At 41.8% G+C, this 15,686-nt stretch overlaps 1 protein-coding gene across 1 annotated transcript in view; it reads left to right on the forward strand.

Moving 5' to 3' along the window:
- spon1b (spondin 1b) overlaps nucleotides 1–15,308 on the forward strand; it is a 104,075-nt gene extending 88,767 nt beyond the window's left edge. Inside the window, exons 9-16 of the mRNA XM_085780075.1 lie at nucleotides 598–738; nucleotides 1,667–1,742; nucleotides 5,170–5,352; nucleotides 10,370–10,540; nucleotides 11,317–11,484; nucleotides 11,591–11,749; nucleotides 13,408–13,689; nucleotides 15,048–15,308. Of these exons, the coding sequence (XP_085636201.1) occupies nucleotides 598–738; nucleotides 1,667–1,742; nucleotides 5,170–5,352; nucleotides 10,370–10,540; nucleotides 11,317–11,484; nucleotides 11,591–11,749; nucleotides 13,408–13,689; nucleotides 15,048–15,217 (1,350 nt within the window). The 3' untranslated portion in view covers nucleotides 15,218–15,308. The remainder of the gene's footprint in view (nucleotides 1–597; nucleotides 739–1,666; nucleotides 1,743–5,169; nucleotides 5,353–10,369; nucleotides 10,541–11,316; nucleotides 11,485–11,590; nucleotides 11,750–13,407; nucleotides 13,690–15,047) is intronic.
- The last annotated feature ends 378 nt before the right edge of the window (nucleotides 15,309–15,686 follow it).

Below are 15,686 nucleotides of genomic sequence, written 5' to 3' on the forward strand. Positions count from 1 at the left end.
CCAGTTAATACACTATGTGCCTTTTCTAAGTCCACGTTATCTTTAGTTATATCGACCTTTAAAAATCCAGATTTTTTCCTACCCTGTACACAGGAGCAGATGTTTTCCTTAAGGACATCGACCACAGAGTGCATGATTTGCACACGACACAAGTGTTTGGATGGGAACCGTTCCTTCCCCCTGTCTAATCACGACCTGATCTTGACCTGCAGCTTCTTATTATTTGCACATGAACATTTCCCCTGAGTATTAAAGAAGTAATTCACCTTTATGCTTCACATTGAGAAGTCAGAGAGACGTCCACCACCGGGGGACAGACGGTGACTGTGAAAACTAAAAGACAAATAAAGCAGCAAAGAAAATTAGATGTTGAGTCCAGCAGGCTCGCCTTCGACTGGTCGTTTAATCCATGTCCATCTGACGTCCCCTTTAGCTCAGAGATATGATTTATCTCCAGACAGGTCACTCCAGGATAGAAATGTTCCAGAGGCATCAGCTCTTTTTTTTATATATATATAAGATACTTAAAGCTGCATTGAAGCTGCAACACCTGTTTATTACACCTCATCACTTCTATTGTCGCATTTTCTCTCTCAGTCCCCGAACAAGCCCACCTTGCCTCAGGAGAAGATCCGACCTCTGACCAGCCTGGACCACCCACAGAGCCCCTTCTACGACCCCGAGGGAGGGCCGATCACCCCGATGGCCAAGCTGGTGGTGGAGCGCATCGCTAGGAAGGTAAAAGATGTTCTGTGTAAGAGTGTTTAGCGATAATAATGCAGTGGAAATGATAATCTGAAGTTCTTTTTTTTATTATTGTTTTGATTTGATGACAACTTTGAGATTTGGTTGAAAGCTTCAGAAAAAAGGGCAAACTGGAGCAAAGTAAGATTATACAAAATACTGTGCCAGATCACGTCCATACGTTCTGGGTTTGCCCACTTTTTGTTGACTCCTGGAAAGATATTCTTTTAATATAACATCATAAATAACCAAACCATATTCTCTCACTGCTGTATTCAGGATTTCTCCATCTATATCTCAATTGACTGAAAAAAAAAGTCTGTTATGGCCTTTGTCACAGTGTTTTGGTCTGATGAACGTCCTTGACGGCTGCTTTCTGGATACAAGTCGTTTTAAACTGTATAAAATCAGAAACAGTGTGAAAACATAAACGTAAAGAGTCGACAGGTAATTTCTCTGTAATATAGACACAGCTACACTTCCTTTCAGCTCCGCAATGAAACATGTTCCCAAGTTTTTAATAGGTCTGGTCTTTGTAAACACTTCAACTGAGCTGGATGGACATTAAATGTTAAAATGTTATTCATCCGGTCGACCTGTGAACTACTGTCTTTTAATGTTTTCTTTTCTTTTATTATGCCGTAGCTGTTTGTCTTTCCTTGATATTATCTTTAAGCGCATATATATCATACATAATGTATATATGTATGTATGTGTATTGTTGTAACGATGCTGTAAATGTGAACTAAGTTTTACTGACAAAGGAAGTTCCTGAGAACAGGTAGTAACTTAACCTTGATATTATTCTTAAATTTTTTTGTTTTGGTTGTGTTTCAGAGCAAACGACTCACTTGCTTCATCTTGTAAGAAGCCTTTCAACTCATTTGTGTGTTTGACAACAGTTTTCTTTGTGTGTGTGCAGGGAGAACAGTGCAACGTGGTGCCCGACACCATCGACGACATCGTGGCTGACATTGGGCAGGAGGAGAAGGAGGAAGGTACAGTCCTGATTGCAGCCCTGCAGGGAAACAGTCCAAACAGCACACAACAGTTTAACTGAATGGGCTCCGTGCGGTGTTTAGCTAATTACTCAGCCCTGTCATTACCTGATATTACATTCCTTCATGCTCTGTGAACTCTCTGAACCTGTGACCGATCGCTGTGTTTGCTAAACATTCACTTAAACTGTCGAGTCATGTAGCTCACAGACTGGAGGGACTCGGAGTCCAGCGATGCTCAAGGACACACACCGAGCTCATTAAAGACACAGCTGGTTTAAGTTGAGTCTGCGACGGGAGGTCAGATAGTCAGAAAACACATCTGGCAGGGCCTCGTCGTCGGCCTGCTGAGAGGAGGTGGACGACCCACCGCTGCACAGCTGTGGCTGCAGCCGCTCCTGTCCTCGGAAAACACACTTTATATTCTCTGATGCAGCTCAGGTCCCGTCACTCTGGACAGCAACGCTTCATATCTTTATCTTTCCCTTGTATTTTCACATGGATGTTAAAGGGATAGTTCAATGTTTTTGCCAAATTGGCCCATTGCCATAATCCCTATAGTTTTAGGAGTAGGTTCGTTACCTTTAATTGTCGGTGCAAGCTATTTTTAGAACGGCGGAGCAGAGCCATGAGCTGCTCAGAGCTACGCTACGGAGGCTCATGGGATTTCTTGGTTTCCCTCATCAAACTCATCAAATACACAATCCAACAACTCCAAAACGCTCTGGTGGACAAGTTGTGACCTGCACATTCACCACGCTATGAGATAATAACAGAACGTTACCAGACAGAGTTGTTTTGGAGGTAAATGCAGAGACTGCTTGATGAAAAACTGTCCCCGACGGGAACGCGCATCAGCTGTTTTGCATGGATTTACCTCTAAAACAACACTGTCTCGTAGCTTTACGTTATTATCTCATAGCGTGGTGAATGTGCAGGTCACAACTTGTCCACCAGAGCGTTTTGGAGTTGTTGGATTGTGTATTTGATGAGTTTGATGAGGGAAACCAAGAAATCCCATCAGCCTCCGTAGCGTAGCTCTGAGCAGCTCGCGGCTCTGCTCCGCCGTTCTAAAAATAGCTTGCACCGACAATTAAAGGTAACGAACCTACTGCTATGACTATAGGGATTATGGCAATGGGCCAATTTGCAAAAAAATATTTAACTATCCCTTTAAAGATTTAGGTTTTCTGCAGATGTTTCCCTTACAGAAATAGTATAGAAACATCTGGAAACGACAGCATGGTTTCATGGATGTGTTCAGGAACATGTTACGTCACAAATAATAATAATAATAATAAACATTTTTTTGGATTGTTTTTAATCTGACTGCTAAGCGAGAAAAGAAGTTAACTGTTGAGTGTGAAGCTGGAGCTGGACACTGTGACCTTCAGAGCTTCACATGCTGCAGCTGAAGAACAGTGTTGTGAACAGACACGACACCAATTCAACATCTTTATCATCAATTTGATAAAACACATGAGCTTTAATACCAAACTGATCACTTTTTATGTGATTAAATAAGTATAACACTACTATTACTAATGAAAATGTTTGTCCCCAGTTATAAACATCTGTTTATGTCACATGTGGCGCAAACTAGTTAATCTACACACGCCATTAATCATAAATATTTGATTCATCATTTATAAAGTATGTAATTTACTGTACATGTTTAACTCCACTTAAACTAAAATACTCAGCATTTATAAATTAAATATCATACCAATTACTTACCAGTAACGTAGAAGACATAATTAAAAAGTAGTAACTGCCTGAATTAATCATGAATTGCAGTATTGATAAGTGTTTATGAAACATTTATGAACACAGCCACTAACCATTAGTTCATGTCTTAATTATCAGTGCAGCATATATGTTCATCTAAATAGTTCATAAACGATCCTCTGAACCACTTATGTCTCTTAAATAACTGGTTGGTTATCGATATAATACTCCATTTATAAAGTTAAAAAATGTAATCATCAAACATTTACAAATGAAATGGAAAGAATCTTTTACAAATTAAGTATTTAATGATGCATAATAGTGTGTAGTGATGATCTCAGGCTGAGCAGACGGACTGTGTGACGGTGTTTGTGTTGTTGCACGCTGGTGATTTGTGTGTGTGTGTGTGTGTGTGTGTGTGTGTGTCTCTGTGGCCTTGAGGTATTTTGCAGGATTTTTTGCCGATGCAGCAGAATTCTTAACAAGGATCTCCTGCCGCCTAATAAATGTCTTCCTCAGTCAGTCAAGAGCATTTGCCTCTCCTCCTCCTCCTCCTCCTCCTCCTCCTCCCTTCCCCTCCTGCTTTAACTCAGCCCATCCTGGAGCTTTTGCCGCCTTCTCTCACCTCCGTCTCTCTACGTCTGCAGCTCATTCCTTCCCTCGTTCTCCTCCTCTGTCACATTACACGTTATCCCAGAGAACTGGACCTTCTCAGGTTGCTCCCTCAGGCCTGATTGTATTCGTTCTTTCCTCTCCTCTCTGCTCTTTTCTCCTCTCGTTTTCTCTCCCCTTCCCCGAACTCCCGAGAGAGCGTTATTAATTGAAGCCGGTTCCCCCTGCTACTTCTTGTACTTCTGCTTCCGCTGATAATTGGACACGACATTCACAAATCACACTCCTCTCATTCTCTCCAGCTCCCTCCCTCCCTCCTCTCTTCCCTCCTCTCCCCCTCAGATGTCGCTCTGTGGTCACTTGTGGTATCAACCTGCAGTAAAAACCTTTGGGTACAACACTGGATAATCAGTGTTAGTCTATAGCCCCTAGCCTAGAAATCTAGATGCACCCTAGCGGCAGCAAATATATTTGCTCCGCAGGTCGGTCTAGAAACGAGACATAGGAACTTTTTGAGTCTCAAACACCGTTTGTGTTCACCAATCACAGCGCTCTATCTGTTTAGAGAGTCGTTGGGCGGGCTTAACGCGATGACGACATACTTGCGACGGTGAAAAACATGACAAGATGGCTTTGGCAAAGGAATCGTTTGAATCGGCGTTGAAAGAATTAAACTTGTCATTTTCTTTAAAAGTTGAGCAAGAAACTGCACTGAAGTCATTCATTTCGAAGAAGGATGTATTTGGTGTTTTGCCGACGGGATATGGGAAAAGTTTAATCTACCGACGTCATCCTGCTCTTTGCTCTGATTGGTCGTAGCGCTACCCTATTGCGTGCAGAGGCAGTTTGAAAGACAGCCTTCATCCCGCCCCCTGGATTGAGCCGAGGTCTACTGGTCGTTGCCAGACTAGACATTTTAATGATGTAGTCTGGCTTGTCAGGCTATAAGACCCCCTTCCTTCATCCCTCCATCTGCCAAATCTGTCCTGTTGTTTTAGAGAAATTCAATAGAAAAGTGAATTTTGTAAATGCAACTTGAGCCTGTATCAGTCTTCTTCATCTCTCTCTCTCTGTCTCTCTCTCTCAGACGACACACCGGAGACGTGCATCTACTCGGCCTGGTCTCCGTGGTCGGCGTGCAGCAGCGCCACGTGTGAGAAAGGCCGCAGGATGAGGCAGAGGATGCTGAAGGCCCAGCTGGACCTCAGCGTGCCGTGTCCGCACACTCAGGACTTCCAGCCCTGCATGGGCCCAGGATGCAGCATGGAGGGTAAACACACACACACACACACACACACACACACACACACACACACACACACACACACACAGGGTGATTGGTGTCATCCTTCAGTGTTTATCTGCGATTGGACTAAGAAGAGCTTCATTTATTGTATCACATATAAATAATGGAGGATATGGAAGAGAAAAAACTTCTCAGCCAGTTTCCTTTTCAACAGATAAGGTTTATTTGGTTGTTTGGATTCACTTTCAGTCGCATCACCAAAGTGCAAATGTAGATAATTCTCTGTTTCCCTCATTAAGTTGAACGTAACAACTCTTTAATTTGTTCTGAACGAGGCCAAACAAGGAGGCGTTCCCCCAGCGAGGAGCATCAACATGCATCATTTATACGGCCTGTTAATCCTGCAGCTACTTCAGTGACTCTCAGCTGCTGTCAACAACAGCAGAGATACTGCAAAGCATTGTGGCAGCTTGCATACTTTAAGATGTAAACATTACTCCTGTTAAAACATCAGCACGATAACAGTGTTGAAGCGCCTAAGATGGGAGTGTATGTGAGATTAACCTACGTGTGTTTTTTTCAGTGGATTTTACCTTTCTGTTACTTCATTTTTTCTCTTATTCAGATAAGACAGTGAGAGATCAGAGCTGTCAACTGTCCCATAAGGAAGTCAGTAACCAAAACAAACCAGAAGATCCTCTCCTTACTGAAATGATACAGGACGTGTTAGTCTGTATCTATATGAAGTAATTCAGTATAAATCTATAAAAGAGAAACATACTGTAACAGATTAGACCAGTGGTTCTTAAAGTGGGGTCTGGGGACCCCCAGGGGTCCTTGAGAGGGTTCAAGGGGGTCCCCAACTTTTTTTTACCAGACATTTTACCAGTTTTTTCTAGATTTTTTTTTTTTTTTACTTTTTTGAGAAATTTTACCACTTTGTTTTACATTTCTAAATATTTTCTTTAGAAATTTTACCACTTTTTTCTAGAATTTTTAAAACTTTTTTTGATTGATTTTACCATCTTATTTTTTATTTAGAATTTTTTTAACTTTCTTTTTGAGAAATGTTAAAATTTCACAAAAAAATTTCAAAAGATTTACGCCAATGGCCCTAATTTGAACGTACATTTACTAAGAAAGTAACGTTTTTCAGTCTCAGGACAAATATTTGTGTATTTCTGGTGTTTGTTTAAAAATTTTGTCCAATGGGGGTCCGTGGCCTAATTTGTGTCAATTTAGGGGTCCTTGATGTAAAATAAAGTTTGACAACCACTGGATTAGACCATTAAGATGGGACGATTCGTACTGTATGATGAAGAAAGAAATCCCTCCATCCGCCTGCTCTCCTTCAGGCCGTCATGTTACACCAATGTGAAGTGAGTTCAACGTTGCTAGAGTTTTAAAAACGGCCGACCTACCGGCGTCGTCCACCGGCAAAAGAAAAAAAAGTGAGAAATGTGAACGAGGCCGACTGGCTGCACCGGGTTTTCTCCATTAGTCACGGGTCAAATCAAAGGAGAGAGCGTCCGGTCCTTATTTCCAGCTCAGGAAGTTGGAAACTGTTTGAGAGACGGACAGGAAATTTTAGAGAGCGAGGGGAGATAACCTGCAGCAAAGGATCATGGGTCAGAGTCAAACCCATTGTCACTGTGTTCAGGACTATTATATGTGTATGTGGAGCTGTAACACCTCCTTTCTGTTGCTTTATTACATTAAATCCGTCCTCTCAGAGTTTTTAAAGAGGAGCAGTGAAGCCCTGAAATAATAAGTAGATTATATCTCAGGTGTTTCTGAGACTAGTTTTGACTAAAATTGGATCTGTGGTGGCAACACAAAGCTGCTCCCTCATTTATATTTCACAGCCCGGCGGTGTTGTTTTACTCAGAAATGTAATTGTGCAACCGTTGTCTGACAGACAGTCGAGGTCGTTGTTGTGAGGCTTAGTTCGCCGTGTGAGTGAAGGGAAACAGGTGCGAGCTCCACCATCAGACTGAATCTGAGAGCAGACGGCAAAGACAGCGACACCTCCACACACAGTATCTGAAGTAGATACAGCAACAAGAGTGTGTCAGAAAGGAAAGATAATCCCTAATCACACACAGTAAACATTGGTAATTGGATACGCTAATTACTTGACTGAAACATAGAAGATTATGTGGATTAGCCGCCGCTGATGCAGAAGCTTCCTCCAGGATTTGACTGTGTTTATCTTTGACTAAAAAGAGAAAACCGACGCACCGTGCTGCTCGTCGTTGGTGTTAAAGATAACAGGACTGTGCAGTGCACCTAATTGATTCAGATGCAAAAAGACACACAAACACACTCAACGTTAATCCGAGCCGGACGGAACTTTTTGACTTTTCAGTAAATTGGCGTCGACTCCTTCCTGTTTCTCTCTGTTGCTGTCAAAGAGGAAACTTTTCTTTCTGATTTCTATCAGAGTTGTCAATTTTTTTTTCTTTTTACTCTTTTCCAGCAAGACAACAACAACAACACACACACATAAGCCCAAAACCCCAGGAGTTTGCCTTTTGTCCAATTCCCAGTGAAGTTGTCAGTTTGGAACAAATGCTGAGAGGCAGCACAGTCGGCGTCTTGTCTTCTCCCTCCTCACTCTTCTTCCTCCCTCCCTCCCTCGCTCCCAGGACGTCCACCACTCATCAGACAAGTGAAGCTCAGGCAGTTGGAGGCTAAAGAGGCTTCACACACACACACACACACACACTGGCACCGCTCGCTGCTCCTCTTATCGATTATCAGACAGCAACACAGATAGCTTTTTGTTCCTAAGCACCTCTCCTCTGTTTTCATTTAGCGCTCCGTTAGTGTGCGGTGGGAGATTGATAATTGTGAGGTTCATGCTGCTGCACGGGGGCCGGACCGACGCCAGGGGTGATTAATATTCCCGGGAAACTCTTTGCTTCTCCCGGGGGGGGACTTGGTCGTCGGAGCTGTGAGATACCTGTATCTTTTATTAATGATTCACTTAGCTCTGCTTTATCAGGCCGCAGCCCGTACGAGCTGTTGGAGAGCGGGGGTGCGTTCGAGAGTCAAGTGCTTGGAGTCAAAGAAAAAGAAAAAAAAAAAACCTTTCTACACTGCAAAAACTCAAAATCTTTCCAAGAATATTTGTCTTATTTCTTGTCAAAATGTCTCAATTTTAGTCAAAACTAATCTCTTTCCACTTAAAATAAGACTCATCACCTAAAAATTAAAAATTTTTTAGACATATTTCACTTGTTTCAAACACATTTTCAATTGAAATAAGTAGAAAAATCTGCCAGTGAAAGCAACTTTGTAATAAGAAAGAAAAACTTGCTCCACTGTTAGATTTTTGTACTTATTTCAAGTGAAAATATGCTTGAAAGAAGTAAAACGTGTCTAAAAACAAGCTACTTTTTAATGTGATGAGTCTTATTTTAAGTATAATGAGATTTGTTTTGACTGGAAATGAGACAAATATTCTTGGTAAGATTTAGAGTTTTTGCAGTTATTCTTTTAGAAAACATCCTATTTACAAAGTCTGTTCTCATCTCCCCGTCTCTTCCTGACAGTTTCGCTTTTAATAAACTGTCCACTCTGAGTCGAGGAGTCTCAAGGAGACGCCGGCGAGCAGAGGTTCGACTTGTTCAGAGCTGCTCTGTAAGTGAGGGATAGGAGGATCTTGAACCGCCATGCTGCCTAATAGTGATAAAATACACCAGAGTGGACCTTGTTAAGCCAGAGACGCTGCACTTCTCTCTCTCTCTCTCTCTCCAGCCGATACAGGCCGGGATCATTCATATTGACTTTCACTCCCTCAGGCCTGAGCTGTGAATAGCTCCGTCCCTCAGGCAACCGGACTTATTAAAAAGAGAGTTGAGGCGGTTTTCTGAGGGAGAGCCTTTTGGAAAATGCCACCTTCGACTGAACAGACTGTGAGAGAGAGGATCCTGGTTTAGTTTAGTGAGAGTGCAGAGGACTGAGTGACAAATCGCACCTCTTTGTTGTTGTTGCCTGTTGTTTGTGGATCGGCTCAGCTTCTAACGCCACAGTAGGTGACGTCACCGAGGCTGCGTCCATCCATCTTTATTTACCGTCCATGAGTGGAAGAGGAGGTTCACAGCTGGCAGATCAGGAGAGATGAGGGGATACAAGAAGACGGATGTAGGAATGTAGGAGTCCAACCTTGAAGTTTTAACTTAAGCTGTGGCAAAATTTTCATTTTTAACACACTTAAAACTTGCGTTGTGAGTTCTTTTAAATTTTCAGACACATCATATGTCTTTACTGTGGGAAGCTTTGACCTCTCACCTCATGTGTCTCTTTATTTTTGTCCTTTTTACACATCACACCCTACAGTATGTTGTCCTCACTACAGTGTAGGAACTGCAGCTATTCTGTACAACCAGCTAAACTCTTGCTTGCAGAAATGACGAGGAGTCGTAGTAAACGTTCGTGAACGAAAAAAGTGTGTGAAGTGAGTGAAAAACTGTAACAAACAATACAACAAGTTACCATCATGTTCACATACATATGTACATACATGTAAATTATTGTTTTTAATTTCAAAATACTTCCCATGTAAATATTTATCTTAAAGGAATAGTTTTGACAAATTGCCATAATCCCTATAGTCATAGCAGTAGGTTCGATCCCACATTCTGGTCTCCTAGCGCTAAAAACTTACATTTGTCTTCTCAATTTACAAAGTAGAAGATCAATATTTGGCATCTGTGTATCGACCACCTTGTGTATTTGGAGCGATGAACCTGATCCAGAACTTTTTGCTGTGTCAGACAAAAGACCAAACCTTGACCAGCTTGTTTGTGTATTATTAATCATTAAGAAAAATGCTCATCTGCAGCTGTGGACCTATTTTTGTTTTGTTTACAATGAGAAATGGAAACAACAACGTAACTGCACCTGCAAATGATGAAAAAACAACTCGAGAACAAACAGAACTTTTTTCCTATTTATATAAATCAAACGCTAAATTTCATGAACGATGTTGTTCTCTGTTTCTTCTAAGTGGAGCTGGTTGTATTTCTCTCCGCAGAGCCGTCGACCTGCATGATGTCGGAGTGGATCAGCTGGTCGTCCTGCAGCGTGTCCTGTGGGATGGGCATGAGGTCCAGAGAGCGATACGTCAAACAGTATCCGGAGGACGGCTCGCTGTGCCAGCTGCACACCGAGGAGACGGACAAGTGCGTGGTCAACGACGAATGCTGTGAGTCTGTTAGTGATGGAGGAGGTGAAATGCAAAGTGAAAAGGTAAAACAGTCAAAAGAAACACAAACAGATTTAACTTAGTGTTTCTCTGTGAGCTACAGTGATTTTAATCAAGTTTCCTCTGTTAGATTTTAAACATAGAGCATCACTTCTAGTTCAATATGTGACAAATCTGAAGCTTCTGCTTATCTGCAGCGTTTTGGTCCAAAATATATTTGAAGATTTCTAAAGTTTCTGTTTGTTTAAAAGTGAAAATTTAAACTTTACACACTGTTTTATCATAAAATAATATGCACATACACTAAGTTAAGTTATCTTTACAATGAATCCTTTGATATCATTAATTCTGTGATGTAGAATTAATCAATCAATCTTTATTTAAATACATGTTCATACAGTAAAAGTGAAAATGCAGATTATAGAGTTTATAAGTGATTGAGGAAAACAAAAAAACTAAAATTTACTTAATTTTAGAAGAATGAAAAGAATGATACATATATAGTAAGTTGTAGTAATTAAATCCTTAAAAGCATTTAAAAAGTACTTACATCCAGTAAAGATATATGAAATTATAAAAGATCAAATGCATGACCCAGAGAGAGAAAGAATGAAAGAAAAAGAGATACAAAGAAACAAAGAAACAAAGGCCAAAGACAGACCATGATGTTATTGATCTCTCTCTAAAGATCAATCAGTCGACTTGACACTAATGGTCGGACTGGATCCGTTTGTGTTGTGAACTTTACATTAACTGCCCCTGTGTCGGTCCCGCAGCCCCCAGCAGCTGTGTGGTGACGGAGTGGGGGGAGTGGGACCCCTGCAGCGTCACCTGTGGTCTGGGGATGAGGAGACGGGAGCGCATGGTGAAGATGCCTCCGATCGACGGATCGATGTGTAAAACCGAGGTGGCCGAGGTGGAGAAGTGCATGATGCCGGAGTGTCGTGAGTTCACTTCATTTATTCTGTTTACATGTCTGTGATCTGCTCTTCAAATGTGTGTTTGTGTGTGTGTGAACTTGTACCGATGTGTGTGTGTGTGTTTGTGCAGACACCATCCCCTGCATGTTGTCCCCCTGGTCGGACTGGAGCGAGTGCAGCGTGACGTGTGGACGCGGCGTGCGGACACGTCAGAGGATGTTGAAGTCTGATCCTGCAGAGTGCAGCGAGGAGCTGGAGCAGACGGAGAAGTGCATGCTGCCCGAGTGTCGTAAGTGACTCACACACTCTCAACTTCAACCTCCTGTTGAACACACACTCTGGTCTCACTGCCTCTGATCTGATCTGATCTGAGGTTTGACCAACTCTTCTGAAACTAAATCTGTCAAGAAAAGTGAAATTTAAGATTTAAATTGTTGGAAATATCAGTTTTATTCTGTACAAGCATCATCAGTTATTCCTTCTCATGAGTTTTAACTTTAAATTTTCTTTAATAACATTATACTTGCTTGTTTCTTCAGATAGTATAGTTCAGTTATTGATATATAGCACCTTTCATACTAGTCAGGATGCTTTACAAGCAAATGAAATTAAAAAACTCAAATTAGAGACTTAAGCAGAGCAATAGCAATACATTTAAATAATAAATATTCAAAAAACCCATGTGTTCAGTTTTTAAGGTCATATTTTATATTTACTGCCTGTATTATTGGCCGGATTTATAGATGCATCATTGTGTTCTGTTTCTGATGTGTTCAATGTACTGGATTGTTTTTTTATTAGGTTGCTAGACAGATCGTTCCTCACACAGTGTTGTACATTAGGTATTGATTGATTGGCTTTATTCTCGCCGAAGAGCAATTTGGTTTGCAACAGTGTTGCACACATGACAAAATATACATAAATATGATAAAAACAAGAAGTAAAACATACACAAGACACATTAAAACATACAATAACTTAATAAATTAGTAGTAGTAGTTGTGTGGTTCCAATATGTTTCTATTTGGTCTGACATGTCTCCTTTATAACCATTGTAATTTCCAATTTAGCTAATAATAAAGTAATCCAAAATAATCTAATGTAATAGGATAAATAGCTACGCCCAGGACTGTGAAAAGTTGTGAAACCAAAAAATGACACAAAATCTTTAAACTAGATTTAACTTCAATGTCCTGACTAACAACAGTGTTTTTCATTCATTATTTAACCAGCCTCCTTCACTTTACCACTTTACTCTGCTTATATGTAACAACTGTAAACACTTCACTGTGATCATGTCTGAAAACTGGGATTTGTGAATTAATGACAGAAGTAAAGAGGTTAGTTTCAAAAACACAACGTCACTCTGTCGTATCACCACTTGAACTTCCACATTTAGCATGAAGATGATGAAGCTGGAGGTGAGAGGAATGAACATAAGCGCTCACAGAGTTTTTTAGTGAAATGGAAACAAACAAACCAAAAAAGAAAACACAATACTTGGGTTGACCCGTCTCAGGTCAATGCAGAAGAGAGAAACTTAATAATGATGCACACAGGCCCTGTGGGAATAACCTCATCCAAATTTTTACTTTTGTCTCCACTTCAGGTTTATTATTTGTTGATCTAATTTTAAAGTTTTGCCTTTGTTGTTCCTTTAATTATTAAGTTTCTTACTTGCTCTTCTCTTCACCCCATCCTGTTATGATTTGTGTATGCAGTGTATGAAACTATGTGCATCATAATAAAATCACCTTGGATTGTTTAAAAAAGTCTAATGAAGTGAAATCCTGAGGTTTGAAAAAAAAAAAAAAGCTTAGAACTAAAATATATTCAAGTACAGCAAGTTTCAGCAAAGAGCCGAATAAAGAAGTCAGTGTGGAGTTAATCCCTCCGTCCTCATCTGTCCTCATCTGTCCTCTCCTCTCTCTCCTCTCTCTCCTCCAGCTGTGGACTGCATGGTCTCCGAGTGGAGCGAGTGGTCCGAGTGCAACAAGTCGTGCGGTAAAGGACACACCATCCGAACCCGCATGATCAAGCTGGAGCCGCAGTTCGGAGGCAGCAGCTGCCCCGAGACCATCCAGAGGAAGAAGTGCAAGATCAGGAAGTGTCGGACGAAAACGAAGGAAGAGAGAGGAGGAGGAGGAGGAGGAGGCGGAGGAGGAGGAGGAAAGAGGAGGAGGCGGGGTAAACAACAAGGCAGAGACGCAGCGCTGGAGGAACAGCCAGGTCGGTGCTCACTTTGGACGTCTTTACACTGCATGGTTACAGTGGCCCAATTCTGATTTTTTCCTCTCAAGTGGCTCAGATCTGATCTGTGACATGAACGTGTAAACGAGACAAATACGCATGGAATCGGATTCAGGCCCCGTCATATGTGGAAATAAATGAGATACAAATCAGAGATCTGCCGATACGTCTGTAGTCTAAACCGACAGATCGGATCTTTCCTGGCAATGCGTGTCATACGTCATCATTAATGATATTAAAGCTATAGTGCGTAACTTCTACGTGTCTGTAAATATCCGTTTCACTCATGCCACTACAAGAGGAGATGATACAACGCTGATTAAGCCGTTCGGCTCCTCTAACGCCTCGCTGTATTTTTCAGTAGCCTATTTGTTCTTTTTGATTTGGTGTAGTTGGCGACATTCCCACGCTGGCGGACAGGAAACGACCGAAAGGCCGCATTCTACTCGGTTTTACCTGACAACGAGAAGGGAGTTAGTTAGCCTAACGAGCAGTAAGTTACAAGGTGTGTAGCCCGTGTTGTTGTGTGTAACTTACTGCGGGGAGTCTGTGTGCTGTGACGAGCAGTGTGCGCTGAGTCGTTGTAATAACGTAGAGATCCTCTGGGGGTGACAGAAGTTACGCACTATGGCTTTAATTCACGTGCCCACACATTTCACTGAACCTCTGTAGCCTGTGACTGACATGTGGGTCTGACCTGGACGACCATGGCCAGCTGTGTGGTGTCCGCGCATCTGTTTTTTTTCCCTCACTAGTTCTTGTTTTCATATAACATTCATTTCTATGCGGATCGAGGGCGAGCGAGGGAGTGTGAAAGAGAGAGAATCACCAGATTTCACCAGTTTTCCTACTGGCAAAAACTGAACCGAGACGATTAGAAATCAAGAGAGGAGTCAGCTGCTCATTTCACAGCAGGCCCGCTCGGCGCTCCATGCAGACACGTCACTAACTTTATTTTGGAAGGACAGACTAGATGTTATAAAAGATGATATAAACTCTGAGCACCAGACTGACCTTCGTTTATAATTATTATGTAAATATAACGTGACCTAATAAATCTCCCGTCTTTGAAAAAGTTCACTATCTTACTTCCTTCCTTCAGTGAGTTGTTTCACGAAAGCAAAGTAGGTGTAAATGCAGATAGTCACTTCTGATAGAACATGTAAATAGTCAGAAAAATCGGATATAGGCAACAAATCGGAGTCGGGCATCGAGGCCTGCAGTGTAAAAACAGCCTTTGTGTTCTAGTTGTTTATTATTATTGTGATCCATCCAGCTGAACGAGGCCGGAGCTGATGTTTGTTGTGGTTGTTTGTGTTTGTGTCTCTCTCCTGCAGCCGGTTGCAGGATGCAGCCGTGGACCAGCTGGACGGACTGCACCAAGCCGTGTGGAGGGGGGATCCAGGAGCGATTCATGACGGCGAAGAAAAGGGCAAAGGGGCCCGCGCAGGCCGCCAGCTGTAAGGACCGGAAGGAGATCCGTGCCTGCAACGTTCATCCCTGCTAGAGGGCGCCGTCGAGCCGAGGGTTCAACTCACACACACACACACACTCACACACACACACACACACACACAAGATCATAGGAGGAAAAATATGGGATCAATTGATAAAGATCTAAGAGGGGGGGCGGGTTTATTAGTGTGTGAGCAGAGAGGAGAGGGTGAGATGATGACAACAAGGAAATAAGAACGGTCTGGTAAGTAGGAGGAGGAGGAAGAGAGGGTGATGATGATAATAATAATGATGGTGATGATGGTGATGCGCTGTTTAGTGAAGCCATTGTAGACATTTAGTTAACAGGGCTGACTTTTACTTTAGACCACAATGGAAGTACTAGAGAGTTTTTATCTGTGTCCTGCAAGAAAAAAAAGAAAAAGAAAAATCTTTGTTGCTCTCTTTCTTGTTCCTTATGGTCAAATCCAGATGTTTCCTGGGAACTCTCATCACAATCAGCTCAAAAAACACAAACAGGA

The sequence above is a fragment of the Trachurus japonicus genome, chromosome 6 (assembly GCF_045865225.1).
Source record: "Trachurus japonicus isolate A0001 chromosome 6, Traja_1.0".
In the NCBI taxonomy this organism is placed as follows: Eukaryota; Metazoa; Chordata; class Actinopteri; order Carangiformes; family Carangidae; genus Trachurus; species Trachurus japonicus.